The sequence below is a fragment of the Rhinoderma darwinii genome, chromosome 3 (assembly GCF_050947455.1).
Source record: "Rhinoderma darwinii isolate aRhiDar2 chromosome 3, aRhiDar2.hap1, whole genome shotgun sequence".
In the NCBI taxonomy this organism is placed as follows: Eukaryota; Metazoa; Chordata; class Amphibia; order Anura; family Rhinodermatidae; genus Rhinoderma; species Rhinoderma darwinii.
Window position 1 is genome coordinate 288,271,639 of NC_134689.1, and position 27,975 is coordinate 288,299,613.

The 27,975-nt window shown below is 39.6% G+C and overlaps 1 protein-coding gene across 2 annotated transcripts in view; it reads right to left on the reverse strand.

The window, feature by feature from the left end:
* Nucleotides 1–27,975, reverse strand: part of FBN1 (fibrillin 1) — a 219,263-nt gene that overhangs the window by 136,414 nt on the left and 54,874 nt on the right. For both annotated transcript variants that reach the window (XM_075858025.1, XM_075858024.1), the window contains exons 5-8: nucleotides 26,906–27,001; nucleotides 25,059–25,154; nucleotides 3,684–3,881; nucleotides 1,847–1,972 (exon numbers count right to left, since the gene is read on the reverse strand). In XM_075858025.1, coding sequence (XP_075714140.1) covers nucleotides 1,847–1,972; nucleotides 3,684–3,881; nucleotides 25,059–25,154; nucleotides 26,906–27,001 — 516 coding nt within the window. The remainder of the gene's footprint in view (nucleotides 1–1,846; nucleotides 1,973–3,683; nucleotides 3,882–25,058; nucleotides 25,155–26,905; nucleotides 27,002–27,975) is intronic.

The window sequence follows — 27,975 nt, forward strand, 5'->3', positions numbered from 1 at the left end:
ATCAGAATTAATAAAACCGAAAAATTAAACCACATTTTGTTTGTGTGCCGGATACTTCTTCACATGCTACATAACTTACACTGCATAGCTTCCGGTGCTTGGAGGCAGCCGGAACAGCTGATCGGTGCGGGGTCCGGTTGTCGGACCCCCACTGATCATATACTGATGACCTGTCTTGTGGATATGTCATGAGTATGAAAAACTGCCCCATGTCTGGGCAATCCCTTTAAAGAATCACAACATCTCTATTATTTAATTCAGGCTTTATTGAGTCATATCACTGACATGGGGTTCACACATTTTTTTTTCTCCGAGGGCCACATTGTCATATTGTACTGCTTCCAAGGGTCACAATAAAACTTAAAGAGGTATATTTACCTGTAACCCTTATGGCATATCAACATTATGCATTATAAATGTCTGACAGGTGGGGGCTCCACAATTGGAACTCCCACCTATAGGCAAAACACAGAGACATGGGGGGGTTTCACAACTCTTATAAACGACAATAGAAAGAGCAGAATGAACATGTAGCCACATCTCCAACTCCTCTCCTACTCTCTGGGGTGTCAATCAGGGGATCAGGGATATGCCATAAATATCTTAGATGGAAATATTCTTTGAAAGATCACTCTGGGTAACACTGAAACACTGTCTTATACCTAGTGCAGGCCTGAGGGGACGGTGCATGACACAGGGACTCAAAGACCACCAAAGAAAGAATTCATCATTTCCTTAAGGCTTGCACTAGGCTTAACACAGTAACAATTTTGCCTGTATTGCTCCTTTATGTTGATTAAAATAGAACTAATTTAGCACGCGGTGCCCCAATAACAATTCCAGCCATACACTGCCTCCCTGCTGCGCAAGCCACACGGTGGCCTTTATTAGTGTCAGCCACACAGTGAACCCCTAACAGTGCCAGCCACACTTGCCCACCCCCTCTCGCTAACATGAAAGACACATATAAGCAACCAACAGAGGGCGCTCACATTTATCTTCTTAGACCTGCACTGATATCTATGATCAGTGTAGGGAAGAGAGAATGGAGCTGCCATTTAATGACTGCAATCTGTTCTCTGCATCAGAAGAATGCGGCCGGCTTTTGACAGTTGTTTTTTGTCTTGGCTTTTGTCTTTTTGAGCTTTTGGGACACTACCAAGCATGCCTGTGTCCCATGATTGGGGGCCGCATAGAACCACATCATGGGCCCCGTGTTATCCCCGGGCCACAGGTTGTGCACCCAGGACATAGATGGAATAAACTGGGTATAGTCTTACTAATTGTGATGCAGATATCTCTGATATCCGTAAAAATAAAGATTATAACCTGTTTTAATTGATAAGTTGCTAACTTGCAAGAAATAAAACTTTCTCAGTAGATAATGTGTAGAGATATTTACTACACAGTCATCTACTGGGTCCCTTTGGTCAGTACACAATACAGTATTAATATCAGAAGAAAGTTGGGGCCTCTCTTGGCAATCAGTCTTATAGATGCTTCCAGAAACCCCTCCTAAGATCACATCATGTAAGAAGGAAACATGGACCTATGGAACACACCGTGAGGCCATTTGACACTGTAATTTCCAAGCAGCTGCATTTCCCCATCCCAGCCCTGTGAAATGAACTCCCTAAAGATATAGCCTCACTCAGTTTCCTTTATATCATAATCCTGATCACCAGTGTCCTGCTCAACATGTGCAAAGAACTAATAAAATATGACATATAAGATTTTACAATAATCAACTATGATTTCAATAATGATGCGGAAAAGCAAACAAATTCTATACATTCTATAAGCAGACATTCTATAAATTAGAAAAATAGAGAAAAAAAGGTCTTACCTTCACATTTTTGTGTTATATCATTAAACTTGTGTCCAGCTGGGCATTTGCACTCGAAAGATCCCACAGTATTAATGCAATTTCCTCCTTGACACATCCCAGGGATTGCTTGGCATTCATCCACATCTGCCCCAAGGAAACAGAACAACAAAAAGCACAAAATGTTGAAAACATCCCTCCGTATAATCCATTACAGCTAATTATTCTTAAAGGCTAAGTCACCCATTCATTAAAATGAATGTTATGTAAGATTGGCTTAAGACTCAAATAAATCTAGTGTTGGGAATTAAGGAACACGGAACAGGATATTTTTTATTAAGCATTTAGTGATATATGGGTCCACTCGGAGGTATAAAAGTTGCTACAAATTAAGCCTAGATGAGCCTAAAACTTTGTATGCTCATGAACGGAGACACCAGGATGATAGAATCCTGTGACCCTATATTAGTGTTGTAAGGTTACAGGGATGAGCTGTAAATCCAAAACATAGTAAAGTCAGTTGTAAGTCCCTTTTACTTTTTCAGGTCTTATGGAAGTCCCACTTTTTCATTTCAATATGATTGGTGATCAAAATGCGTGGGCTGAAATTCAATTTGGCAACTGTGCCTCTTCATACTGTGTATATACAGATGTGTGTGGCATCTGGTTAGGGACTCTTCAGAATACAGCGACAATAAGAGGTATCATTTGTACAGTAAGGTGGGGTAGTTTTAGGGGTTCCCCTGGAGAGGGATATTTTTTCAGGGGTTCTCCTTTCGTTAAAAAAAAGTTTGTGATTTTCTTCTGTACAGAATGATTTGGGTTAAATTTAATAAAAGATAATTGTAACTAGAGTGTTTATTGATGTAGTCAGTTCCTTTTATAATGTCACATACACAAACATGGTCGTTGCATCCCTCTGTATAGTGCTCGCTTGTAAACAGAATTACCCAGAGGACTATTCCCTTTTTGGAGTACTTATTTGAATCACTCATGGCACTCCGAATGCCCTAATATAACTGCGTCACACAAACTATCCACTAAAGAGAGTCTTCCTGCTATATCCTCTGTACAGATGCCAGTATTCACAAGCAAAAGATCAGAATGTCGATAGTCTGGACTGAATTCTACCTTATTCTGCTTTACTGATACATTTCATTTTTTTTATGTACCCAAGTTAAAAACTTACATAAAACTTTACAAAATTCCCCCACGGTGCTGGAAAGTTAGATTACTCAACAGTTTAGTATATGACTGCCTCTGTTAACTTTCTTCAGCTTCCTGCCAGACATCCAGACAATAAAAGAATTTATACAGCTGGAAGTATTAGACCAAAAGCCAAAAACTGTGTCAGAGCTCTCTATCAGGAGGCAGGCTCAGGAATAAGCGAGGAACATCTGGGCGAATGCGATGATCTGAACCAACTGCACACTCCAGCAGAATAAAATGTCAGAGACATAGGTGGATATTTTTCACAAGTCAAACCAAACAAACAATCTGTCCGCTGTTTAATGAGAGGCAGTAATAATTCTGCATGTATTCTGTTATATTCCAGCTTTATTTGAAATAAAACTTCTCTATCTGAGGTCATGTTCAATTATCTTCTTTTCTGGCGGAATGAGGGAGTTCTTGGCAGGGTGAAATTCATTAAGGCCTTGGCTTGTCTGTCTGACCTGAGTTGCGAATGCCCCCCTTTTACATCACGCAGTCTCTCAGTCGTGAAGTAATGCATTTGACAATGATTTTCCATTCTCCATGTGTAGACTGGGGTATGAAACAAGGAATGCTGTCCAAAGCCCTGTAATTCTATCAACATTAAGACATTAGAAGTTTCAACAGCTCCATGTACTTTGCATACCTTGACACGCTCCTGTGCGGATGTTTGGAATAAAGCCGCGACGACATGGATGTGGCTGGGCTGGGCACATCTCACAAGGGTGGCCCCATGCTCTCCCCACTGTAGCACAGCACAGCGTCTTCGTGCACACTATACCGCTCAACTGTCCTTGACACATCTGGTTGCTCACAATAGAGAAGCAAGGTCCTGTCCTGTAATCTTGAAACAAAAACCAACAGGTACTTCAGAAATAGGCTCTGGTACAGTGAAATATGACTTCAATTCTTGACAGGACTTGTCTGATACAATATTGCCTACTAATGATAACCAACCATGATCTATTAAAAATTCATAAAATACATAGTACAGTTTCTATTCACTTTTTTCCGTGTCCTTATACAGTACCTCGCACAATTATGTGCACTGCAGCACTCTACTATCCAAGAGGGACCTATAGCTCTATTAATCCTTAGCCTCCTGGTTCATAAATAAAAAGCTAGAGCTACAAAACTCCAGAACCGCTGTGACACACAGAAAGAGAAGTAGGAGAGAAGCTGTGGATGTTACTCTGCATAATGTGCCATTTGGGTTATGTGGAAAGCGGGCTATTGTCAATGTAATGGCTGGTATAAGGGATGTCACCTATGGAAATCTAAGGGAACATGGCTGGATAGGAAGATTCTGGGTACATACAAATGTGGCATTTGCAGAGCTTGCAACTTTATCCAGAATTGGAGGAAATTCAAAAGTGTCACCACCGAAATCTAATATGATATTCGAGATTTTGTGAACTGCAGAACAGCAGGGGTGGTTTACCTGATTACATGTCCATGCCCTCTGAACTATGTGGGTAAGACTATCCAGCAATTTCGTCGCCGAATTAGAGACCATGTAGGGGATGTGACAAATATAAGGGATACTCCCATATCAAAACATATACATGAGAAACATCAAGGAAGAGTGGAATTTTTACGTTTCCAGACGATTCAACTGGTCCATCCACCAAAACAATGAGGGGACTGGGACAATTTGATCTTGAGAAAAGAGGCCCAGTGGATCTATAGGTTGGCATGTATCAAACCAGATGGCTTGAATGAGCAGACAAATTATACGTGCTTTATTTAAACATCAATCTATTAAGGTCCAGTCACTAACTAAATTCTCCAAATCGGTACTGGTGTCCCACTTAAATATGTATTGTGGGTCACCTTGTACTACATGTACATTAATGTGCTTCGATAATCTACTTCCTATAGTGTGGGACCAGAGGGCATGTTAGACTATTGGTTGCCAGGTTGCAGTCTTGAGCTGGAGAGCGTTCTTGATTCCCATGACAATAGGTTACTCCTCCCCCAGATGGAAAGGGCTAGAGGCTATAATAAGATGCGCTTCGCTGCCTCTCTCTACGCATGCGCATTTGGTTAGGCGATGGCTGTGATTTCCGGGCTTGACGCGGAATCACATGAGTCACATGACCACACGTCACGAATGACGTTTGCGATACTGATTTGCCAGCATAAGGGCTTGGCCTCAGCCAAAGAGGCGGAGTATAAGTTATATATACTCCGAGTCCTGAGTGAAGCGTGTCGCTGATATCAATGCGAGCATGCTTTCGTATGTATAGCTGAAACAGAATATGTGTACACAATTCAATATTGCTGGTGCATTAGCCAGCTTTATAATGAACAGACCCCTGATTAAATAATTATACTGAAACGCGTAGGGTCAGATATGAGAGGGGATATATAGCGTAGATGACAGCGTCATCGAGATTTTACCCTGACACAGGGGTTCCTATGAGCGGTAACTGCAGACTCCGGTGTTGTTATGGGTTCTATCCGCTGTAACACCAATGTCTAAAAGTTTTTTGATCCCATATATCATATTAGTGTATTGATTCAGTAGGGTTCGCAGTTGAATCAGTTAATGGATCACATATATTTCTTCAATAATTTAACACGGTGGGCTTTTGTCACGGTGGTGATTGTACCCCTGATTTTAGCGAGTTATTTAATAAAAATGTACAAATTTTACTCATTAGTCACAATCATTGAATTGTCTATTTCTTAAAAATTGTGGGAGCACAAGTAATATCATATAAATTAGTGAAACACCTATGGAAATCTAGCATCCAATACAGCGAAAATCAGAAATGGTTGAATACAAAATTAACTGGACAACTTAGATGTGCAAACCATCTTGTTACATTCTGAGAAATTATTTATATAGTGAATTCTCATTTGTTATCATGTCATTTTTACGTCTAACATTCTATGCGGATTCATTTCTTAATATATGTTTCTAGCAGTTGAAGCTCCGTTCTTCTGATATAGCGCTTCAAAGACATAGCTGCATAGAGTTATATGATAAAATTCTGACTGCCTTCAGCCACCACTAGGGGAAGCTTAGGAGCTACTGGTAACGACAAACAGTTTATACATTGTACTCAATAATAAAAGAGTATATTGAGCTCCATCTAGTGGTGGCTAAAGGCAGTCAGAACTTTTTTTTTTTTTTTAATCAAGTAACTTTTTATTGTTGGCAGGCTAAATTTTAATATATAACTCTATGTAGGGGATTTACAGGGCAGTATAAGAACAAATTAGCTTTAACCACTATAAGGATATATTAAGAAATTAATCAGCACAGAATTTTAGATCTACTTGAATTAAGGGTGGACACTTTGAGAGTAAAATGATCCTATGTACATTTCTTACTCTTTTTTTTTTTAATCACTTGCTCTATATACATCTGCCTAAAATACAAAATGTAAGCTAAACAATTTTGCCTTTGACATGGCCAGCAGCCAAAGTGTTCCTAGAAGTTGTAGTCCTCAGTTCTTAGTAGTACTGCAGTAATGATCAGACTGTGGTTTGACAAACATGTATCCACAGAAAGCATCCTGATATTTTACATAACGGAAACTATAAAAAAAATTGCATCTTTTCCAAATGTAATGTCTAGCGCTGAATAAAAATGTTTATTATTGAAGTGCCCAACTGCACATTTCAAGTTTCTATTGTGTATCACAAGGCTTCCTGTTTTAAGTGCATAGTACAAATAGTCTGCATTTAAACAAGAAAACCTTCGTAACAAACAACTATAGCACAGAACTGACAAACACTAACCATACATGGAGAAAACACCACCGTATCCATGACATTGCGAACATCTGGACTATTGTACATGTCAGATTTCAATGGTGGAAACTTGGCAGTGAAGGGAGCAAACAATAATTGATATTGGCAAACAGGGTTTGGCATCTAAACATTGTATTCTGTAAAGCACAATAATATTGCCAGTTTGGACTATAAATGGCAAACGAGGTAAGTGCTGTGCCAGTTTAACCAGTGCTCTACAGAAGGCTTTTAAGAGCAACACAGCATCAAGGTTGTTTGAGACACTTTTGTTTGGCACATATTATATATGTTGGTGCCCAGGAGGCTTTTTATTTATTTAATTTCTATTTAAAAAAAATGTTTTACTATTTAATATCCATAACCATACTGACATACATGAAGCTAAAAAGCATGGATGGCGCTGGACAAACCTCTAGCCAGATTTGCACAATCACAATACGAACAAGATCAGACACAATAGAAGGTGCAAACAAATATACAGTATATGCTCTATATCATGGTAGCATGGCTCCAATGTCAATTTAGCAGAGATGAGTTTGTCATTTGGAAGCACTCAAAGTGATATCACAATGTGTTATCTGTGGTTTTGCTCATAAACTTACTAAAGCCAGCCATACACATAAGAAATCAGTCGGCCCAAAGATATTTCTGCACACTAAACCATTTTAATGGGGAAAGGAGAATAAGCTTCTGCAAGAAGTGTCCTATCTCCCATCCCTCTTTCCTCTGCCCTCCGGGGACAGTCAGCAAGCCCCCAATTACATGAGGTTATCACTCAATCCTATTAATATTGGCAAGTTTGGCAAACTTTTCTCTCGTATGTGAGGCCAGTTTTAGTGTTAGGGCACGTTCAGACGTGGCAGAGTTTTTCCGCTGCAAATGTTGGTGCAGATTTGGGGCAATTACGCCACGAATCTGCACCAACATTTGCATATTTGACAGGTAATTCAGAGGTTGCAGATATCACAGCGGACTTGCCACAGATTTAAAGTTTTGCATTGCAAAGGCTGAAATACACAGTAAAATTCAGCTTCTTCTCCGCAATGGAATGAGCGGAGGGAAAAATCTGCACCGCAGCCTATGGTCCGCAGCAGAGTTTTCCGCAACATCTGAACTAACTTGCCTAAAAATGTATTGAAACAAATGTGAAAAACGGCCACTGGAGAATTCCACTGCGGACTGTCCGCAGCGGAATTCCACAGCAATTCCGCCACGTCTGAATGTGCCCTTAAAGAGTTATATCACACATTTTATTTATGTTACATCTGTCATAAGAAATAAAGCCCAAATTGTACTAAACTCCTCTCTACTGTATCTTTTATAGCACTATAAGACTAGATTCTTATTCAGACTATATATCTGACTCTACATGAACATATCTACAAAAGTATTTAGACGTATCAAAAATCTCTTTACAAGCCAAATGTACCAGCTGCGGTATTATCTTTACTAGCAAACCTATTGTGTAAGCACACAATTACAAACAAGATAAATACCGAAATAATACAATGAAAGGGCACAATTCCTTGTGGGAACAGACTTAATCGGGTGATTCCTATAAATGTATTGTAATCGCACAATTGTGCCAGTGTATTATTGTTTGTTATTCTTTGACTTGATAACCTTTCTCTTTTAAAGGCTCTATACAGAAATAACAGTGGGTGGATACAGTAATCGGAAAACAAACCAAAAAAAAAAGACGAAAACAAAGTACACAAACATAGTAAGAAAAAAAATGTTTGGGAAAAGCTGGAAAGCTGACCATGTCAGTGTAGCAGAGATGAGCTTGCCATTTGGCCCAACTTTCTGCAGGTACAAAGTCATATTAATCCAATCACAAAAGAAACAGTGCATTGAAAAAGGAGAAATATGAATGCAGAGGCAGTCGTGCATGCGCCCTGTCGCTCTATTCAAAGTCTATGGGACTAACAACAGACAACCAAGTACAGCACTCAGCTGTTTCAGTCAGTCCCATAGACATTAAATGGAACAGCATGTGGCATTATCGTCTGCCGCTCCAGTAAGGATCCTCCTCACTGCGGGGGAAGGCTCAGGACTACTATCCTAGTGATCGGTGGAGTCCCGGTGGTGAGGCCCCCAAGGATCGGACACATCACTTATACTGTGGATAGGTGATAATTATTAATTCTGAGAAACCGCTTTAACATCTTTTTAAAGTGCACCTATTATTTCAATAAAAACTAAACAATTGTTGCTCTTATCAAAATCACTTTTTGCTCGTATTTATGTCACAGATTGTTCTGCTGTCTGAAGATATTTGAGCTATGACTGAATGTTGACTATGCCATAAACTGTATATAAACTACAGCATGTTACAGTGTGTGCTCGGTCCTCTAGGTTCCTGTGTTTAGTATCTTTATAACTCAGGAGCACCTTCATGCAATTTTACATCAAAGCATAATATTGTGTAAAAAAATGCATAGAAATATTTAGTACTCCAAAGCATTATTACCTGCAGTGTTACACTGACAGCCACTTTGTTAGGCTATACCTTTGGCATGGTCTAATAGGCTTACACGTATGGCATACCTGGAGGCCTTTTTTTAGACCCCCTCGCTCTGTCAAGCTCCTTAGATGCTGTGGTCAACCATTGGCATCTAAGGGGTTAAATTGCAGGGATCTGACATTTCTTTGATCCCGGCCTTTACAGCAGGAGGTCAAGGCACAAACCAATACTCAAACTAAATATATTCAAGTAGTATACAGTATGTGAGTTATACTTAAAATAAATGACTTCATTACATTGGACATTAATGGTCAACATCTGTTTCTCCAGCTGTTATTAATCTCTAAATCCTAGCATGTTCCTGCAGTAATGGTCTAAATCTCCAAGCAGAGTTTTTTTAGTCAGTGGTTAGATATTGAGGGGGGAATTTAATAAGATTGGCGTTTCATGCGCGAGTCTTAAACAGAAGTCCGCCGGAGTAATATCCGCTAAATTTATTAAAAAGGCCACGCCTCTGAATAATTTTGGTGAATTTTGGGATGTGTAATTTCTGGCATAAATTCTAGTAAATTTGCCAGGTCACAGATGTCCCTGCCCTTCTTACTAAGAACCGCCTGCTTTTAAGAAAAGTGCAGAAAGTAGCGAAAATTTTAAAAAAGTTTCAACGTTTTTCGCAAAACAGCGGGGCATCAAAATTTAGGACTTTTTTTGCTAGACAACTGGCACAAATCACATAATAAATCTACCTCCATGCATTTCCCAATAAGCTTTGTCAGTCAGTGCCTGGTAGAGAATATTGGAATATTACTTCACAATCAAGTAAAACAAGAAGCAGATACCACCTTTTCTACAGACATGTGATCAAAGGTTAAATATTATGAGGAACTTGAATGCAACTTCTAATCTATAGCAATAGAAGAAAGCCCATTACCGTCTACGGTATTTTAGGGAAAACTGTACAACCTAAGGGTGGCAGGTGGTACCAAAATACAATATAGGTAAATGGCCTTTCTTCTTCGGACACTCACTAAATGGTCCTCTAGAGTGATAATCATGAGACCATAAAAAGTAAGCCTAGCACACCCCACCCCCAAAAAGCAGGCCTCTGTGTCAGGTGAAACCCTACTGGCTCTGTTGCATGGTGTGAAGGTACACATAATAGGGAGTCAAATATGACTATCTACAGTCCGGGAATCTGAGCCGTATTTTGGAAAGCTATCTGCTCCATAATCATCCACGCAACAGACTCTTTTGATGTCTAAAATTAGGCTTTGCAATTCCCGATATAAACAGCTCGCTAGGTTACAGCCCAAAAAAGTGGCAGGTGAGAATTTCACTATGAAGAACTGACATCCTAAAGATTTTAGTCCGAACTAGAAATTCACATTAATGGCGAAAGTTCTATTTGAAAATATTTTACATATTAACAGTTATAAAATAAAAAGGCAACAGAAACGAAGCCAACAATTGTAATAACTTGTAATTGTAATAAATGTACAATGGCGCATCATCAAAGGGGCGATTTGGGCGGCTGCCAGGCCCCGAGGTGCCCATGGCCGCCTAAAGTACATTGAAGTTTTGTTGCATTTGTTGGTGCGAATCGCGGTAAAAACTGCGACAGGACTGCATTGTGTATGTCCTGAAAAAGGACCTGCAGACATAAGGTCACATGACCATATGTTTGCAGTTCTTGTTACAGTTTATAGACCTGCAGGTCACATGGCTGCAGGTCCTTATACAGCAGTAAGACTCCATAGAGAAGACTGAGGTGCTATGTAAATATAAGGGGGATGGATTTAGGGGGTCTGGTTTATGGTCTGTATTTATGGGGTCTGTATTTAGGGGGTCTGGTCTGGGGTCTGTATTAGTTTAAGGGGGTCTGTATTTAGGGGCTCTGGTCTGGGGTGTATATTAGTTTAAGGGAACTGGGGTCTGTATTTAGGGGACTTGGTCTAGGGTCTGTATTAGTTTAGGGGTCTATATTTAGGGGTCTGTATTTAGTGGGTCTGGGGTCTGTATTAGTTTAGGGGGTCTGGGGGCTGTATTTAGGGGGTCTGGTCTGGGGTCTGTATTAGTTTAGGGGTCTATATTTAGGGGTCTGTATTTAGTGGGTCTGGGGTCTGTATTAGTTTAGGGGTCTCGGATCTGTATTTAGGGGGTCTGGTCTAGGGTCTGTATTCGTTTAAAGGGTCTGGGGTCTGTATTTAGGGGGTTTGGTCTGAGACCTGTATTATTTTAAGGGAACTGGGGTCTGTATCTAGGGGGTCTGGTCTGGGGTCTGTAATAGTTTAAGGGGTCTGGCATCTGCATTTAGGGGGTCTGGGGTTTGAATTAGTTTAAGGGAATTGGGGTTTGTATTTAGCGTGCCTGTTGGGTCTGAGGTCTGTATTAGTATAGGGGGTGTGGTCTGGGGGTCTGTATTTAGGGGTCTGGGGTATAAATTAGTTTAGGGGGTCTGGTCTGGGGTATGTATTAGTTTAGGGGGTCAGGTCTTCGGTCTGTTTTTTGGGAGTCTGGTCTAGGGTCTGTATTTATTTAGGGTGCTTGTTCTGCGGTCTGTATTGGTTGTCTGATGGTGCAATAGTTTAGAAGGTCTGGGGTCTGTATGTATTCTAGGGTTTGGTCTGAGGTACGAATTTGTTAGTCTGAGTAAAAGGGGTTCAACTCACCCTATCTCATAGTGGCCTGAAATTGAGGAAATAATATAATTTCTCCATAACTTTTCTGTTGTTAAGTTACAGAGGGTAATTTTACGTTTCCAACAATGCTAACATCTAGAATTTAGGTATACTCTATGGGCAGCTGAGCGCTTATCTGGCACATAGACAGAATCAGACTGTTAAATACAAGCCGCTACTTTCCTTGGGCTGATGAAGGGCACTATTCATAGAAAAAATCATGATTATTTAATGCCAGTGTTTTTCATCCATGATGTTTCTGCATCACGATCACCCCATGTACACTGCAATAGTGTTGTGTTAAAAGTCAGTGTCTAATGTCAAAGCTGTAGACTGTGCAGAGCATTGCTGGAGAATTCAGTGCATCTTCTATGTTTGCAGAGCTTTACTTAGCTTGACCGTGTTTTTATTTACTTAGATTTGTTTTCTTTTTTTAGTACATGCAGCACACAGCACTCTTACAATAAGCGCACAGTCCGGCAGCGTTACCACAAGAACTTACAAAGTGTTTCCTTCATGAACGTTATTATACAAGATTTCACTTTGGTATAATGCATGCAGACTATATTTACTGCACCCGTGGCACGTCATAATACTGCATTGATAAAGCACTAGAGGATGAGACTCATTTATACCTTTATTACAGCAGGTAGATGAAGACATTTACACTGTAACCAAAGAGAACAAATTATATGGATAGATGGATGGATGAATATATGGACAGACAGCCTGATGGAACAGATTTACCAAATAGCTACACAAAAATGGAACTTAAAAACAAACATATAGTATAGATAAAATATGGTCAATATTCTCAGCAAGTTGAGAGATACATGTGCCAGATTTAAAAAGTCCCTCAGTCAAGAACGTCCATAGGTCCTTTGTAATAACAATAATAATGATGATAATTAACAATGTAGCCAATGTGATTTGCACGTGTTAATACTCCAATACTGGCCTGTCACAAACACACACAAAATATGATCAAACAGGATAATTTTTATTAGCCTCATGCACATGACCGTGCTTTTGTGTCTGCAATTTATCTGGATTTTTGTGGATAAATTGCGGACTCCTACATTTCTTTGGCCCCATGCGCACCCCCGTTGGTTTTGACTAAACCTTGCTGGGGCCGCAAATCTGGTGTAAAGGATCTGCCAGGCACAGCTTCGGGGTTAACTCCCAGAACTAATCAGTCAGCACCTGAGAATACATCCCTGAGACTGACTCCTGCTTCCACCATTCAGGCTGGCAGGCTTAGGAGTGGGAGAGCCTATCGTAACCTGGCCAGACTCAGCTAGCTCCCGCCCTCGGTCTATTTAAGCCTGCACTTCCTGTCCCTCGGTGCTTGTGATTCTTTCCTTGTGGTTTCCTGGCCCAGCTACAGCTCCTGCTATTTTTGATCCTGCTCCATACAGACCCTGGCTTACCGACTACTCTTCTGCTTTTCGTTTTGTACCTCGCACACTCCTGGCTTGACTCGGCTCGTTCACCACTCTGGTTGCTCACGGTGTTGCCATGGGCAACGGCCCCTTTTCCTTGCTTGTGTTCCTTTGTATGTTTGTGGTGTTTTTGTCGTGCACTTACTGAGCGCAGGGACCGCCGCCCAGTTGTACCCCGTCGCCTAGGGCGGGTAGTTGCAAGTAGGCAGGGACAGAGTGGCGGGTAGATTAGGGCTCACTTGTCCGTCTCCCTACCCCCTGCCATTACATCTGGGTCGCAAACCCTCAGGACAAGTCATTTTACGGCTTGACTGAACTGGTGATATCAATATTTTTGTTGCGGAGACCGTGAATCCTGATGACACACGGATGAACAGCAAAAGATTTCTTGCGGACAAATGGACCGCAACGGATCTGTGGTTTTATGGCCCGTCGTGTGCATGAGGCCTTAGATGGGTTAAAAAGGAATAATGACAGTAGATCCTTTGGGGTTAGTCTTCAGCCACTGCGCTCAGTACTAATATTACTTTTTAGTTTATTTTTGGTTATTATAGGGAGTTAGCATATATCAGGTGATCATGAACTCTGTGGTGTGTTTGCTACCCAAACGGTTTGGGCCAAAATCAACATAGGATCAAACAGGGAAGAGAGGTATAAAGAAAAGCTTTATACCTGTTGCCTCTTTGATCTCATCCCAAACTTTTTGTGCCCTTATGCTCCAAAACATTGTCTTCCGCAATATTATATTAATAAATATTTTATTTTGCCGTTTAAAAAAAAAGTTACCAACAAACTTATGCTGGAGCAGAAGCCACGACACTGAAATTTTATTTTTATTTGAATGCAAAAGTTTTTTCTATAGTCTACATTGCAAATAATTTTTTGATTTTCACATTTGAAATAACTAGAATATGCATTACTTGTTTTGGGCTCTGCTTTACAACCTAACTCAACTGCTATCAGGAAATGTCCCAAATTGAAAAATATAGACAGGGATGCCATTGGGTTCAGGTCCTTGTGTCTAATTATGGGTACTGCCAACTTCAAGGAAATCGTAAACCAAATTCAAGATTCATAGTCACATACTTAGTACGATTGAAAAAATACATTTGTCCATCAAGTTCAACCAAGCGATGGGAGAAAAGTTAAGGATATTGGTATGGGTTTATAGATTTGCCAGTTAGGGTATGTGCACACGTAGTCACCAAAAACGTCTGAAAATCCAGAGCTGTTTTCAAGGGAAAACAGACCCTGCGTTTCAGACGTTTTTTGACCAACTCGCATTTTTCGCGGCGTTTTTCGCACCGTTTTCGCTGCGTTTTTTACGTCCGTTTTTGGAGCTGTTTTCATTGGAGTCTATGAGAAAACAGCTCCAAAAACGTCCAAAGAAGTGCCCTGCACTTCTTTTGACGAGGCTGTATTTTTACGCGTCGTCGTTTGACAGCTGTCAAACGACGACGCGTAAATAACAGGTCGTCTGCACAGTACGTCGGCAAACCCATTCAAATGAATGGGCAGATGTTTGCCGACGTATTGTAGCCCTATTTTCAGACGTAAAACGAGGCATAATACGCCTCGTTTACGTCTGAAAATAGGTCGTGTGAACCCAGCCTTATAGGAAATACTGCACTCTATCCTGAAAGTAATTTGTTTTGAAAGAAATCTGAGCAGACAGTATACTTTAATTAAAAATGTCCATAATATGTTCAAGATATGGAGTAATGAAATAAATGTATACAATGTATTGCAAAATGGCCTTTATTTATAGCTTATAAAATTGTTTTTATTGTTTTATTGTCTTAATTTTTATAGTTATTTTACATTCATTCCAGGGAAGATAACTGCCTGCTTGGAAAAAATATTCGGCACACAAAATGTAGTTTTGGAGCCAAAACAAGCGGCTATCCGCCATACAGACAATAGCTCCAAACACCTGGATACGCCAGGAACCAGTGGAACTAAGTGCCTGATGAAGGTCTCCAGACCGAAATGTCGCACGCACTAAGCCTCTGGCATCAAATACAATAAATTTAAAGAATTTAAAAACTACATTTTGTGTGCCGAATACTTCTTCAAATACGATTGGGTTGGGACCCTATTCGTGCACATTCCTTGGTCCAGTGCATTCTGAACCACTACCTGCCTGCTTGTAAATGCAGTGTTCAGTCTGAAGAAACTATATATAAAAATACTACAATAAAAGCATTGTGCAAAATTGATGTTCTATTATGAAAATAAATTATTCACGACAGTCGGGGGAAAATTATGATACAATGTTACTGAATAGGGAAGAGAAGGACAATCTAGAAGAGAATAATATTAGCGATTTCAATCATAAATTCTATAAAGAATGACTCAAGATCATTTCGAAAATGGAGATACATGATCTTATGAGCTTTGGTAAAAGCATCAAACGTGACCTGTTTTGAAGGGGAACCTCACCAGGAATCGGAAGTTCTTCTAAAGAGCTCAATGTAGGTCAGACTATATGTTTGGGAGTGGATTATTCTCTGCTCTCTGGACACAGATCAACATGATTTATAAAGAGTATTTTTCCCATTGCAGTCTTTGTGGGGCTAAAAATTTTAATAGAGCAGCTGAACATTTTACAATCTTTTGGAAGATGTGAAAAAAGGGATGTGAACTCTTGCACACCCTGTAAAGCATAACGTTCTTACCAAAAGAAAATGTTCTCTGTACATTAGGTCAATAATTACTCACGTTTATTGGAAATCCACCAAGTGTCTCCACCTTCTAAAATAGAGCTCACAGTTTCAGTGTATGACCGGGCCCATGAACAGCGGTGGTACTTGAGATATACCAGTGGCTTATGACTTACCCCCAAAGGGCTTTGGCAACAAAAGTGTGGATCTCATATCTCAACATTAAACAAGAAAAAAAATGTTTGCAGAAACGAAGTTACTAACTCATACCTTATGTAAATAGTAACGTGCTCTGGAATTTTTAATTAGTTTCAGTTTTTAAACAACCCGGTTAGTTAATGACAAGTTGAATAAACATCAAGATACTAACGCCTCTCCGAAATGCACTTCCCAGTTCGAGTAATTCAACTTTTCATCAACTTTCAAAGTGGTAAAGTTGAAGTCTAAACCATGAGCTCTAAGGACTAAATGTCAGGCAGTATTGAGCGGCCACTAATGATGACCACCACAGCAACTGAGTGCCCACTAAATACATGATTTTCCTTACTACTGGAGTTGTGGTTTGCCTCCCTCAGGTCAGCTAGAGTCAACAACCTATGACTAGAAGCAGTGCAAGAGCAAAAGGATTCAAAGTCACCAGAGCAAATTAATATAAAGAAAAGTCAGAGATTACCAAGAGGAAAGGGTACAGGAGAGGCCAAGGATAAGCAGGCATTTATATACTGCTATTCTACAGGAATGTTTGTTCAGTTATTAGTATAACTGGTCAGAGAAAACTACTTTACGCCTAACATTCTTCGTTTGTCCTAATTTTACACCCACGATCACTTATCATATATTCCTGTTTATCAACCGTCTTATTAAACTATCATTCCAACTGGCTTGTCACCTTGTATGTTCAGATGTTTTGACGCCATGGTAATCTATGCATGCTGTTTTATCTCTTCTAACCCAAAGTAATAGATCTGTTTTTGCTAATATTAAAGGGATTGTACACGACCGGACAACTGATGACGTATCCACAGGATAGGTCATCAGAATATGATCAGTGCGGGTCCGACACCCGGATACCACACCAATCTGCCGCTCCGGCTGCCGGATGTTTTGAACGGTATGCAGTAGTTGGAGCCGGAAGCAGATGGCTTCAACCACTGCATAGCGGCTGTTCTGCAGAACTGCAGCTCTGCTCTTATTCGCTTGCTCGGCCTCTATTCCATGACTGGCGCCATCTGCTTCTGGCATGGATGTCCAGTGCACGTAGGCAGCCGGAGCAGCTGATCGGTGCGGGGTCTGGGTGTGGGATCCCCCCAATCATATACTGATGACCTATCCTTTGGATAGGCCATCAGTTGTCCGGTTGTGGAAAATCCCTTTAATACATGCATTTCTTCAAAGGTATAAAGCAATTCTTTCAGCTAAGAACATGCAACTCTTGGCCTAATAGTGGAACATAAGGGTTAAAATCATGATGAAAAACTCTATGGTTTAGCATTTTTATTTAAAAAGTCCACTATATAGAGAGTAATAGAGAGTCCATCATCATCCGCAAAGCTGTAGGAACCCACAGAAACTCAAGGTATGTGACCCTCAACAGACTAACCAGACCTCCCATGTATATGGGATTGTGGATATTTGCCCTCAAATTTTACTGTGTTTTAAATAAAAAATACAAAAACCCTTTAGTCTATCATTAAAAAGTAAATTTCTGCACATACTGTAGCTTGTAGCTTTTACTTTGCAATATCTGACTGCATACATGCGCAAGCTGCAGCCAGCACACCACATCTGTCCCTAGAATTACTGTCCAAGAATTATCTATGTCCAACACAGCAATGAATCCAAACTATGATGTACTAGGAATTAAGTCATTCAAGAAGAACAGATGCTGAAATGGGTGGCAGCAAAGAATGCAGCGTAATATTTCCAACAGCTATGCGCGTACGCACATAGCTACTGTAGCACTATGTAAATCATCTGATTGACACCACAGTGATACTTACCATTTGTTTCATGAATGTAAATATACTCCATGGATATGAATGTCATTACTCATCTGTAGCAACAACGCACAAATATTTAGAGGATTCTTAAGGAAGCAACGTGAAGACAGATGTCTTAGCATACTGATCTTCCCTACAAATAATTTACTATGTTTTTGAGTCCTATGGAGATGTATGCATATACTAAAAGCAGAAATGTTAAGATGTTCTCCATTAACACAATGGGGCAGTTTACTAATGCTGTCTAAGAGTAGGCAGTCACAAGGCGCGCCAAATTTTGAAGTGGTGAACATCTTGCTAGACATGTTAGACACTTTTCTCTTCATCACACCACCTCTTGGTTGGCTCAGTTTACACCATTTTTTTGTCCTATTGTCAAGCACCGCACAAAAAGTGTCTAAAATAGTTAATAAATGTGACGCATGGCATGTGCACCAGAATTCTGGCTCAATTTGAATTGTATCTGCCCCAAAGTTTCTACTTCACTGTTATCACAGCTTAACCTGCTAACTAGATGTCAATGGGAGTTCAGAGACGGAAACGCCTGAAGAAAGGGCATGAGGCTTCTTTTTCCCACAAGCGTTTTTTTCTGCTCGTGGGAAAAAAACGCCTCCGCCTCCCTTTGAAATCAGGGGGAGGCGACTTTGGCAGACTTTTGGCGCGGTTTCCGACGCAGTTTCCGACATGGTTTCTGTGTCTAAGACCGCGACAACAAACTCTGCGTGAACAAAAATCAGTACATTGTGCGCCCTAGTGGGCAGAGTCCTCTCTCTTACTGTACCAGTCTGTCATTTATTAAAGAAGTGCTCCACTTAATATTTTTATTGCCCCCTTCATTTGTACATTGGTGTTTCAGTGGGGTTCTGTGTGCAAAAATACTTACCGATCACCGCATGTTGTATTTTTCGGGTCCAGCTCCGCTCACGTGATCTTCACTTGACTTGACAGGAGTCACTGTGCTTTTGAATAAACCAGAACTCAGGCTCTCAATGCAATACTATGGGAGCCAGAACAAGGCTCCACAGGAATGCATTGAGAGCCTGACTTACGGTTTTCTGAAAAGCAGCGATTCCAGACCAGGTTAGAATGAAGATCACGTGAGCGCCGCTGGACTCAATAAACAACAAGATGCGGGGATCGGTAAGTATTTCTACACACAGCACCCCACTGAAACACTAATGTACAAATGGAGGGTGCAATAAAAAAAATAAAGTGGAGCGCTTCATTAAGCTTATGTTTTATTTTGTTTTAGCTTTAATTTGGTGTTTTTGAAGGCACAGAGTATTTCAGGTAACTGTATTGAGAGACTAAAAGCTTATGACCTATACAAAAGGCCATCACAACGAAGGGTCTAAACTGAAAGCAAAACTTGAAGCATAAAATAAGAAGTAGATATTGAAATAAAGATCCCCAGGCAACTATGTGAAACTCTATTAGGGGTTATGTGCTGAAGAAGTTATTGAGGAGAGGAGTATTGAGGAGAAAAGTGTGAACGAAGGGTTATAGCCTCACTGTGTCAGCTCAAATACCATTACCTCTACTCTACCTGGGCTGTTGGTTGTGGTAATGGGTAGAGCTGTTTAGCAAGACAAGTTCTACTTATTTGGCTATAATTATTGACTATAGTACCTCACCTCTAAATTACTTAGGAGTAAATATCTTAACAGTATCAGCTTAAAGAGGGCCTGTCACTAGGTCATATAAGTTGAACTGGTTTACAGGCATGAATAGCGCTGTTTCCCTTATTCCGGCGCTGTTGTTTTTTTTCCTGGACCCTCCTATTCCAGAGATATAACTCACTGTTGCATTGGCTCTCTATATGCTAATTTGAGGTAGTTAGCCAACGGGGTGGAGCTAGCTTCCCTGCCTCTGATGCTAACTAATCAGTACAAGGCAGCTTGAGGGTAGTTCTCGCCTTGTTGGCTAACTACAGTAAATAAGTATATAATGAGCCAACACAATAGTGGGTCATATCTCTTGAACATAGCATTGCAAGACTATGGTTTCGAGTGCTCCAACAAACAAACCACAGATTCTATATACCGATATTTCACTGTTCTCACAATCATATATGTACACTCGTGAAAATACAATGATATGTCTGCCATCATTTGTATTCTTCAAGTTAAATAGTTTTCTGTAATTATTTAAGATCTTAAACGATAGCATGTCAATTCTTATCCAGTTTTATGCTTGTATTTATAGCCAACCCTATAGCCAACCCCAACTGTCATTTTCGACTAGTTCTTTTACAATCACTGTTCTCTAAAGCAGCTTTAACACTGATTTTATTTGATTTTTGCGATTTCTTAGAATGCATATTTTACGGCATATGGTAAGAAACACACGGTTCCCTTTACTCTCTTATCATAAATATCTATAGATTTGGCAACTTGCCTAGGGAGTCTCCTTTCCTAAGGGAAAGATAAATCTACCCCAGCTGAAGAGTCATCGGTGTATCCAGACACATGAATATTATTTATGCAGATCATAAAGCTGGAGCAAAACAAGAAACGACTTGAGCGGGTTGCAGCTCGATGATCCTTCCCACACAATAAAAAGATTACATATATACGCTGTACAATGTGTTTAAGCAACGGGATTATGTTTTGTATATGAGTTATGTTGAAAGGGGGCTCACCGAAAGGTTAGGGGGTTACAATCATCTTACATAAGAAGCTTTTATAACATAACATCCCGCAACAACTAAAGAGCCAGACCACTATGTCTATACTACAAACCTGCGATGAGCAGCGAACCAAGTGAACAAATACAACAATAAAGAATGTATGTAAATCTTATAGGAAAGGGAAACTCCAGTTAAATGATATCCTGTTGTATTTATTAATTAGAGACCTGTTCATTCTCCCTAATGCCAATGCCGTTCAACAAGTGAGGCCCAAATTTTTTTGGGCGACTGGAGTATGCAAGTGACATCTCTATATTTCCTTGTTCCTAGGATGACTGGTGGTGTTACTAGCTATACTGCATATACTCGTCCTTCTCAATGAATTAGAATATCATCAAAAAGTTAATTTATTTCAGTAATTCAATTTAAAAAGTGAAACAGATATTATATAAATTCATTACACACAGAGAGATCTATTTCCTGCATTTTTTCTTTTAATGTTGATGATTATGGTAACAGTTAATGAAAACCCAAAATTTAGTGTCTCAGAAATTTAGAATATTAAATAAGCCCAATTTCAAAAATGATTTTTAATACCGAAATGTTGTCCTACTGAAAAATCTGTCCAGTATATGCCCTCAATACTTGGTCGGGGCTCCTTTTGCATGAATTACGGCATCAATGCGGCGTGGCAAGGAGGTGATCAGCCTGTGGCACTGCTGAGGTGTTATGGAAGCCCAGGTTGCTTTGATAGCGGCCTTCAGCTCGTCTGCATTCTTGGGTCTGGTGTCTCTCAGCTTCCTCTTGACAATACCCCATAGACTCTCTATGGGGTTTAGGTCAGGCGAGTTTGCTGGCCAATCAAGCACAGTGATACTGTGGTTATTAACCCCTTCCCGTCATAAAAAACTTTCAGATTTTAATTTTCGTTTTTTCCTCCCCACCTTCCAAAAGCCATAATGTTTTTATTTTTCCATCTATATAGTACTATGAGGGCTTGATTTTTGCGGGACGAGTTGTAGTTTTTCGTAGCACCATTTATTTTGCCATATAATGTACTAGGAAACGGGAAAGAAATTATTTGTGGGGTAGAAAATGAAAAAAACAGTGATTCCTCCATGGTTTTTTGCGTGTCGTTTTTACGGAATTCACTGTGCAATTAAAACAACATGTTAACTTTATTTTGTGAGTCAATACGATTACGGCGATACCAAATATATATAGTTTTTTCTATATTTTACTACTTTTACAAGTAAAAACCTAAGTGTAAAAAGAAAATTTATTTTGTTTCGAGAGCCATAACTTTTTTATTTTTCCGTGGATTAAGTGGTATGAGGGCTGTAGTTTTTAATAATAGCATTTTGGTGTACATGCCACGATTTGATCACTTTTTATTAAATTTTTTTGTGGGAGATTAGGTGACCAAAAAAATAGAGATTCTGGCGTTTACAATTTTTTTTTACGGCGTTCACCGTGCGGGTTAAATAATGATATATTGTAATAGTTCAGACTTTTACGAATGCGGCGATGCCAATTATGCTTATTTATTTATTTTTTTACTATGCTCTCGGAGGGAAAATGGGAAAAGGTTTTTTTTTTGTTTACTTAAAAAAAATTTTTTACACAAAAAAAACCTTTATTTAACTCATTTTAACTTTTTTTCATTATTCCCCCTAGGGGACTTCAACCAGCGACCGTTAGATCGCTTGCACGATATACTGCAATACTAATGTGTTGCAGTATATCGTGATTCTGACCGGCTTCTATTAAGCCCTGCCGGAGGCAGCACAAAGGTGGCGGACCTGGGGGCCTTCATTAGACCCCCAGGCAGCCATAGCATCCATCGCCCTCCCACGATTGCGTTGCGGGGGGCGCGATGAGCTGTTAGAGGGTGTCGCCTCCTCTTTCTAACGAGTGCGATGCCGCTCGTTACTCTGAAGTGTCGGCTGTAACAAACAGCCGACACCCGCATCGTATGGAGCGGGTTCACTCCGTGAGCCCATTCCATACTTCCCCTACCCGACTTTGGTGTATGGATACGTCAAATGTCGGGAAGGGGTTAAACCAGGTATTGGTACTTTTGGCAGTGTGGGCAGGTGCCAAGTCCTGCTGGAAAATGAAATCCGGATCTCCATAAAGCTTGTCAGCATGGGAAGCATGAAATGCTCTAAAATTTCCTGGTAGACGGCTGCCGCTATCACAGCAACCTGGGCTTCCATAACACCTCAGCAGTGTCACAGGCTGATCGCCCCCATGCCACGCCGCACTGATGCAGTAATTCATGCAAAAGGAGCCCTGACCAAGTATTGAGGGCATATACTGTACATGTTTTTCAGTAGGCCAACATTTGGGTATTAAAAATCATGTTTTAAATTGGGCTTATATAATATTCTAATTTTCTGAGAAACTAAATTTTAGGTTTTCAGTAACTGTTAGCCATACTCATCAATATTAAAAGAAAAAAAATACTGGAAATAGATCACTCTGTATGTAATGAATCTATATAATATAGGAGTTTCACTTTTAACTTGAATTACTGAAATAAATTAACTTTTTGATATTCTAATTCATTGAGAAGGACTAGTATATATGTAAGTGACACCAAATCTTTAAGATCCTGTGAAATAAAGATGGCCACTAGTGCTGCAGCAAGGATTTATAAGAAATTAATTACAGTACAATTTCATTAATCTGGCATACAATACTTTTCTATGACATCCGATAATCCACAATATAGAATAATCTGACATCTATTTGGTCCAATTATTGGTAGATTAAAATAATTTTATTGCATTTATTTATTTTTTAACTTTAGGAATGTGATTGGGGCTTGTGTGTGTTTATTTAGAACCTGGAAAACAATTTTTAAGATTGAAGTAGACACTTAGATTGTTTTTAATAATCATTATTAAATATAAGCATGCATTTGCCAAAACGAAAAGCTTTTCTGGGACAGTTGAATTACCCACATAGAGAAAATAAATATTTTTTGCCAGACTACAGTAAAGGCACTGCCCCCTTAAATTCAACTCTAGGCTTGCTTTACAGTACTGCTGTAACAAGATGCTGGTACCTCTGTTGTTAAGTAGGGTCTTCAGTTCAATTCCCTGAAACAGTGGAAATGTGTTGCAGCAGGCACCAATAAGCACAGAGAAGAAGAAAAAGAAGAAAAGAAGAAAGCTATATACAAGTGAAGAAAGGAAAACAAAAGTAGAGTAAATAGTGGAAAATGTAGCTCTGAGAAATCAAAGGTGAACCATCATTGTCGTCAGAAACATAAACTGCTTGAATTATATATATATATATATATATATATCCTTGTGATATTTCCACTTTTAATTTGCCACATAAAAAGGCAAGTAAAAGACTATTTGTAAATGGATAGTTATCATAATCTGAACCCCTTCTTAGCTGTCCCTCTTAGACCTTGTTCACACAGTGAAGATTTGATGCAAATTTTGCATGCATTTGTTAAGCTAAAACAAAATTGGATCCAGGAAAACAGACTTATGAGGCCTTCCTTTATATATTTCTTCTGTTTAGGTTCCGTTTATGGTTTTGGCTTAAAAAATACATGAAAAATCTGCAGCAAATCTGCACTGTGAGAACATGGCCTTATGCTTGACTGGCCCTACATACCCTCACCTTTTTTCCTTTAATTATAAGGTGGTATAGGATCATAAAACTCCTATAGAGACACCGGAGGAAAAACTGATGCAATCTTACATTTATCAGTTTTCTTTTAAGCATGAGCCAAAAGTAGAGGGCAAATACAGAAAATTACAATTGTAACAAGCTATTTTACAAACAAATACAGTAAAAAAAATAAAAAAAATAAAAAAAATATATATATATATATATATATATTCATTTGTGTTTATTTTAAAACTTTTTCTATTAAATCATGATATTCCTACAGTTAATGATACACACCAATCCCTACGTTTATATAACAAGTACATAGATACAATTTAAAAATACTATTAAATAATATGCACAATAATATTTTTCTATATTTATTCTAAGAAAAACATACTGGACATATGCTACTGCTTTAAGTTCGAGATGGGGCCATAAAGCGGTTCGTGTGCAGACAAAAAAAGGACATATTTATTTTGTAGAAATGTGAGACATACCATGATATTTATAGAGATATGGTGATAGAAGTCCCCTAAACAATGTTAAGTAAAAGAAGCCACCACGAATAATGTCTTGAGTGCTGTGTCTATAAATATTTCACATCTTTGTGTCATTATCTTTCACAAACTTGCTAAACAATAAATGGAACAGTAAGAACAGTCAGGTGCCAATTGTAGTATGGTATAGTGCCAGCAGCATGCCGATTTATTATATCCGTCATCTATAAGAAACACTTACCTCTTTCACACTGAGGTCCTGTAAAGCCATATGTGCAGGCGCATCGATTTGGAGCCACGCATCGTCCACTATTTAGACATCCGTTTTCACAGACAGCTGTAAGTTACAACCATAAAGATTTTTGAGAAAAAGATAAAAAAAGAGAGAAAACGGCGCTCCTCTAAGGTGATATCGTTCTGATATATGTTGGATAGGAAATAGCTATGAATAGAGCTCACCTTGGTGAGTTGTGCAATGTCGCCAGCACAACTTGACTTTGTAGCTTGTACACATTCGATCACACTGTGCTTGCCTCTGGAGCCATAACCGCATGGGGTGAATTCGTATCAGGAACTCATCTCCTCGCGGTTTTGAAGTGATGCGAATTTGGAAGAAAAAACTGCTCCTCTAGACGGACGCTCAGATGTGAATTTGAACTAGTATCCTCACAAAATCGTCGGAGTTTGGTACAACGATTTTATTCAATATGCTGCTCCTCGTCTCACCACTGTGCTCCATACTGTCGCAGCATATTGAATAAAATCGTTGTACCAAACTCCGACGATTTTGTGAGGATACTAGTTCAAATTCACATCTGAGCGCCCGTCTAGAGGAGCAGTTTTTTCTTCCAAATTCGAACCATAAAGATTTATCCATTAGGAATACATTGCAACACGAACTGGGCACAACAACTTCTAAAAGTTATAATATATCTTGAGACGCAATTTAGTCACCAAGAGCAGATCTTAGGTTCCGTTGTTTTTATTCAAATCAATCATCTAAGTAGACAAACAAGACTCTACATATAGTCTTCATCACTAAAGATATTTCCAAGTTTATTTCCCTTCAATGTATCTTTTAGGCCTAATGCACATGACCGTAATGTTTTTTTCTGTCCGCAAATACGGATGCATATCTGTAGCTGTCCGCAATTGTGGAAGCGCCCATAGACTTCAATGGGCGAGTCCGTGCCGCAATTGCGGACACCAGAATAGCACATGTTCTATATTTTGCGGATCATTTCTACTGTCCGGACACACATCTGGAAATATAAAGAAAGGTGTCTGTGGCATATAGAAATGAATGGGTCCGCAATTTCATCCGTAATTATGGATTCCGTAATTACGGATGAAAACTAAGGTCGTGTGCATAGGGGGCATAAAGAGGACCAGTCAGCTCTCTTGACATGTCTGTTTTAGTAAATACTTGCATTCCCCTATGTATTCCTTTACCTGTGATACCGGTGATACAGGACTTCAGTATCCCATCATGTCACTGCCTCATTGAATGCACCATTATGCAGATGGGTATAAGACAATGGTTTGACAGTGACAAGATCTGGTATCTCCATCTACTGTTAAACTGCTCATACACGTTAAAAAAGATTGCCCACAATGCTGCCAACTGATTATATGAGGGATCATTCATAATAAGAATACCACAGCCAACATGCCAGACTGAACTGGCATCCAATATGTCAGATCAAATGTGCTGTAACTTTTTAATACACATTGGGGGAGAGTTATCAAAACAGGTGCAAAACAAAAGTGGAGCAGTTGTCCAGAGAAAACACTCAGTGTCCTACTTATTTTTTTCAGAGGTCCCTTATTTAATGAAAACTGCTACCTATGCTATGACCAATCGCTCCACTTTTCCTTTGCACAGTCTTTATACATTTCCATAATTGTGTCCAAATTTTATTGTGCGCCCTACACTCATTACAATGAGTGTTTTCAGGCCAAAAATAGTTGTGCACCTGTATGTTAAATAACCCTTAATATTACGTTTCTTTGTGAATTATGCTGTTGCTGGAAATCAAAATATATAATTGTGATGGTTTAATTAGTTAATAAAAAATAAGTACTTACGCTGGCCACAGTGCGATCCCGTATAACCCTTCTGACACATACAGTGCTCATCGCTGCAGGTGCCACCGTTCATACATCTGATGTTACACTGCTGAACTGAAAGTAACATTGAGGAGAATTGTTACAACACAATATACATGAACCGGTAAATAATAAAAGTAAACTATATCGGTTTATTATTGAGTACATGAGAAAAAACAAACATCCAAATTTGCTAATATGCAGACTTCAGAATGAATGCATCTAGCTCTCCTGACATGATTGTTCTAGTAAATGCTTGTATTTCCCATAAAATAATTCTGGAGCATGGTTTTTTGGAACTTTGTGTTGTGCCATTCCTCTGATAGGGCATGTTCAGATGTGGCAGAATTCTGCAGACACTGTCCGCATCAATGCCGCACATAATCTGCGTTGCAGATTCCGTTGCGCCTTTGCCTAAAATGTGCAGTAAATTGCTGCGGATTAGTCGTTGCGTATTCAGGTGAAGAGTACTTCCTGCTGTCTTTTAAAACATTCCATCTCAGTCTGGCTATAGACCTCGAAACACATAGGTCCAGCCAGAATGATGAAATATCCTGTTCGTGAAAGCAATCCGCACCCCAACACACATAACATCTGCGGATTTCATTGCATAATTTTCCAACTCCATTGAAGTCAATGGAGAAATTACGCCACAACTACGCATCAAGTCCGCAACAGCCAGTGTATTCTGCGGACACCAAATTCCGCAACGCAGCCCATGGTCCGCAGCGGAGTTGTCCGCAACGTCTGCACGAAGATAACTAAAAATTGGTGCGGAAACCAATCGATAGACTGTCTGCTGCAGATTTCCAGTGCGGACTGTCCGCAGCGGAATTCCAGAGCAATTCCGCCACGTGTGAACATGCCCTTATTCCTCCTGGAAATGTATGAATAAATTGATACCTAGGTGTTACCCATTAACAGCCCTACTTTAAAAAGTGTAGCAGTGTATCATCACTTTCTAATGAAATACTGTCCTCTATTTGTCATATACTTAACGCATTCTAAAACATGCTGGTATGCCCTGTAATTAAAAAGTATAAGAAGCA